Below are 3409 nucleotides of genomic sequence, written 5' to 3'. Positions count from 1 at the left end.
TATTTTGCCTTGATGTACCAATCCTCTGTATTGGATTGTCTTTTGATTGCATCCCAATTCTGGACAACTGCAGAGGACCTGGTTGCGGTCCAAAGCAGTGGCATGGGGTCCCAATGTTATACCCATAGGAAAGATCCTGCCAAGATATGTGGGTTGTATAACCAGTATAGAAGGTGGGCTGAAAGGACATTGAAACTTTGAGAGGCAGATATTGTGAAACTTAAGAGAATTGAAAACTTTGAGCCTTGGTAGTCATAATGTCAAAAATGTGATGAGGTTAGGGTTGCAAAACCCTGCACTACATGTAGCTTCACATGTGTCAACCTCCACAAACCCATATTTCAACGGAGCCATACTATCCCACAAGATACAACCCACTGGATGTTATCCGCATTGTGTCAGGAAAATAACATATTTCAACCAATGCCTGGCACAGCAAAGAGACAGGAAGATCTTGGCAGCACATATTGCATTGTTCAAGTGATACGGGCCAATACGATATGTCAAGAATTGATTTCAAGGTAAAAGCCAAAAACTTGCTTTCTTTCAAGGTAAAAAACAAAAAACTGCTTTCTTTCAAAGTGAAAGCCGAATAAGGGGCTCAACACAAGGTATATAACACATTCATACAGGTTGATATCTACATTGTCAAGGAACTAGATTGTAAAATAGAGATATCCAAGATCTTGTCTTGATTCAATCCTGTACTGTGTCTGCAATAACCCATATAAAGAAAAGGAGTTCTCAAAATGAGTCAAATGAACCAATATGGAGAAATCCGTGGAGAAATTCAGTGTTCTCATGAAAGTCGCAGTGAAACTTGGGGGTCAGAACAAGGCCAGCAGGCCTCACAATCCCATTATGGAACAGCACTCCTGTAAATCAAATTTCAACAAGGATATATAAGAGCTTAAAACACATAGGACAAGACAATTGGAAATCAGTGGGCCCAGGTAAACCAAACGAACTCCAGTTACAAAAAAAAGGGGGTCAAATATCATCAAAATCAATCAAGCTATCCATAGAACACATAGTACAAGACAGTTGTAAATGAACAAGCCCAGCTAGACAAAATGGACTTCAGGATTAGAAAGAAAAACAGGTTCACATATCATCAAAATTGATCAAGCCATTACAACATCAATTACATTATGTTTTGAAATCATAACATCAGTTACATGTTACCTGTTTAAGCATCACAGCATCATTCTACATTCACATTCACATTCTTCTTTTTCCTTCTCTTTTTATTAGAGGTCTGAGCTGAATCCTTAGCAGCAGCAATGTCAGGTAATTCAAAAGCATGTTAGCCCTATTGACACAAAAGTTGTAAAAGTCAACCTCGATGGCTTTGGCAAGCTGCATTTTAGGAATTTGCTGAGGTTTCCAACTAACCTCTTTGATTACTCCGTACCATTTATATTTGAGAGATCTATTCTAGAGAAGAATCTAAATCTTAGAGATAATCGATAATTCTCGTTAAATCTTCGAGATAGTCGATAAAAAACCTCAAGGAAAAAAGATGTCTTCAATTGTGTCTAGTATATACTTTTGAGTATACTTCCAGATTGGTTCCTCAATCTTTCTCTCCCCATGTATCTCATCAATTAGGACCATGAAGTGGGTGAGCTTCACAATACGATATCTCCCCTTGTCAGTTGGGTAAACCATGAGGCCCTTGACCCCGCCAACAAGGAAAGTAACCAGTGGACCAATCAACTCCAGTGGAATGGAGCCAGTGCCTAAGGAGTCAGTGAGCTCCTCAATGTCTGAAACCAGTTGATCTTGTGAGTCTTCAGGTGATATATTGATGTGGAGAGCATGGTGAAATCTGGCTCTGAGGCTGGCAATTGCCTCAAAAAGGGTGTATAGTCTATTCAGCATGTGAGACATGGCAGTTACACACTCAGCAATGGATTTCATTTGGCTGCCATCTTCTTGAAGGTGTTGGAAAAGATGGGCAGCTTCAAGACTGTGTTGAACAGATTTGTTGGCAAAGCCGATTTCCGGAGCAGCATAAGAAGCTGAAACATTGGATGTATCCCTTGATGCATAAACTGTGGCAGCACAGACGGTTTGCACGCCTTGCTGTACAAGCCTGAGACCAGGATTATAGACAAGGCCAAGAATCTCCCAAACAACACGTGTAGAGACCGGTTCATCAGTTGTTTGATGGGGCAGTCCACGGTCAGGCATTGTGAGATTGAAGATATCTTCTCAATTCCGCAGCGCTTTGCCATTTCTGAAGAGCAGGAACATATCTAGGCAAAACAAGCGTCAGATTGAGGAAACAGAAAAGAGGAAATGTGATAAGGTACAGTGCTCACTAGGTTTATGACTAAACCAGTCACCCACTCAAAGATTTGGTTTGGGTGTGAAATGTTCTTCAGTTGTGTGAAGAGGGGGCTGTGAAGGCAGCTCCTGGCCCTGATGTTGGTGCAGAAGCAGGCTGATCATAGATCTGTAGACCCGGGGGACATCATCTACAGCAATTTGGTTGAATTGAAGCAAGGTGGCTGTGAGGTCAAACAAAGGTGAGTTGGACACCATCCAGAGATTGTGAGGTGGAGTTGGTGAGGTGGGTTTGGGGTAAGTCTTGGAGACTTCAGACATGATGATTGAAGAGCCAGCAGTCATAACTTCTGGTGCCACACCCAGCTCAGTAACCACCATGACATTGACATCAGGACCAAACTTGTGATTGATCTTGTGGTGATCCTGTGCCAGAGGTAGAATTAATAGGAGGTTGACCTTGAGGGAGTCCTGAAGCAGTGGCAGATGAGGCAATGGGAGGTTGACCTCCAGGTGAAGCTGGAGCAGGGGGTGATTTTGTAATTTCAGCCAACTTGGTCACCGGCATGACAACATCAGTGGATGTGATGGGAGATTCACCTTGTGATCCTGGAGCCAAGGAGGGATTGGTGATCTTGATGATAGGAGGTCGAGGTGAAGCTGGAGCTGGTGGTGGGTTCTTGATTTCAGTCAACTTCATCACTGGTGTGACAACATCAGTCGTTCTGATGGGAGATTCACCTTGTAATCCTGGAGCCAACGGGGGATTGGTGATCTTGATGATAGGAGGTTGATGTGAAGCTGGAGCAGCTGGTGGGTTCTTGATTTCAGTTGACTTCATCACTGGTGTGACCACATCAGTTGTTGTGATAGGAGATTCACCAAGTTCTTGATTTCAGTTGACTTCATCACTGGTGTGACTACATTAGTTGTTGTGATAGGAGATTCACCTCAAGGTGATCCTGGAGCCAAGGGAGGATTGGTGATCTCAATGAGAGGAGGTCAAGGTGAAGCTGGAGCAGGTGGTGATTTCGCGCTGGCAGCCGCAACATCAGTAGGAGATCCACCTCGAGGTGTTCCCGGAGCCACGGAGGGATCAACAATCTGAGTTTGTGCA

General features: G+C 43.4%; 2 protein-coding genes across 2 annotated transcripts; both read right to left on the bottom strand.

Moving 5' to 3' along the window:
- Window positions 1-1509: 1509 nt before the first annotated feature.
- MELLADRAFT_67489 (uncharacterized protein) lies at window positions 1510-2196 on the bottom strand (the record flags this gene model as incomplete). The annotated part of the gene is made up of 1 exon (XM_007415799.1): window positions 1510-2196. One exon carries the CDS (start codon window positions 2194-2196, stop codon window positions 1510-1512), a length of 687 nt encoding a protein of 228 aa, XP_007415861.1.
- Window positions 2197-2355: 159 nt separating this feature from the next.
- Window positions 2356-3133, bottom strand: MELLADRAFT_67488 (uncharacterized protein; the record flags this gene model as incomplete). The annotated part of the gene is made up of 2 exons (XM_007415798.1): window positions 2356-2811; window positions 2855-3133. 2 exons carry the CDS (start codon window positions 3131-3133, stop codon window positions 2356-2358), a joined length of 735 nt encoding a protein of 244 aa, XP_007415860.1.
- Window positions 3134-3409: the final 276 nt, after the last annotated feature.

Source organism: Melampsora larici-populina (assembly GCF_000204055.1).
Source record: "Melampsora larici-populina 98AG31 unplaced genomic scaffold MELLAscaffold_54, whole genome shotgun sequence".
Lineage (NCBI taxonomy): Eukaryota > Fungi > Basidiomycota > Pucciniomycetes > Pucciniales > Melampsoraceae > Melampsora > Melampsora laricis-populina.
The sequence above is the reverse complement of the archived record's forward strand: the minus strand, read 5'-3'. Positions and strand labels throughout refer to the sequence as shown.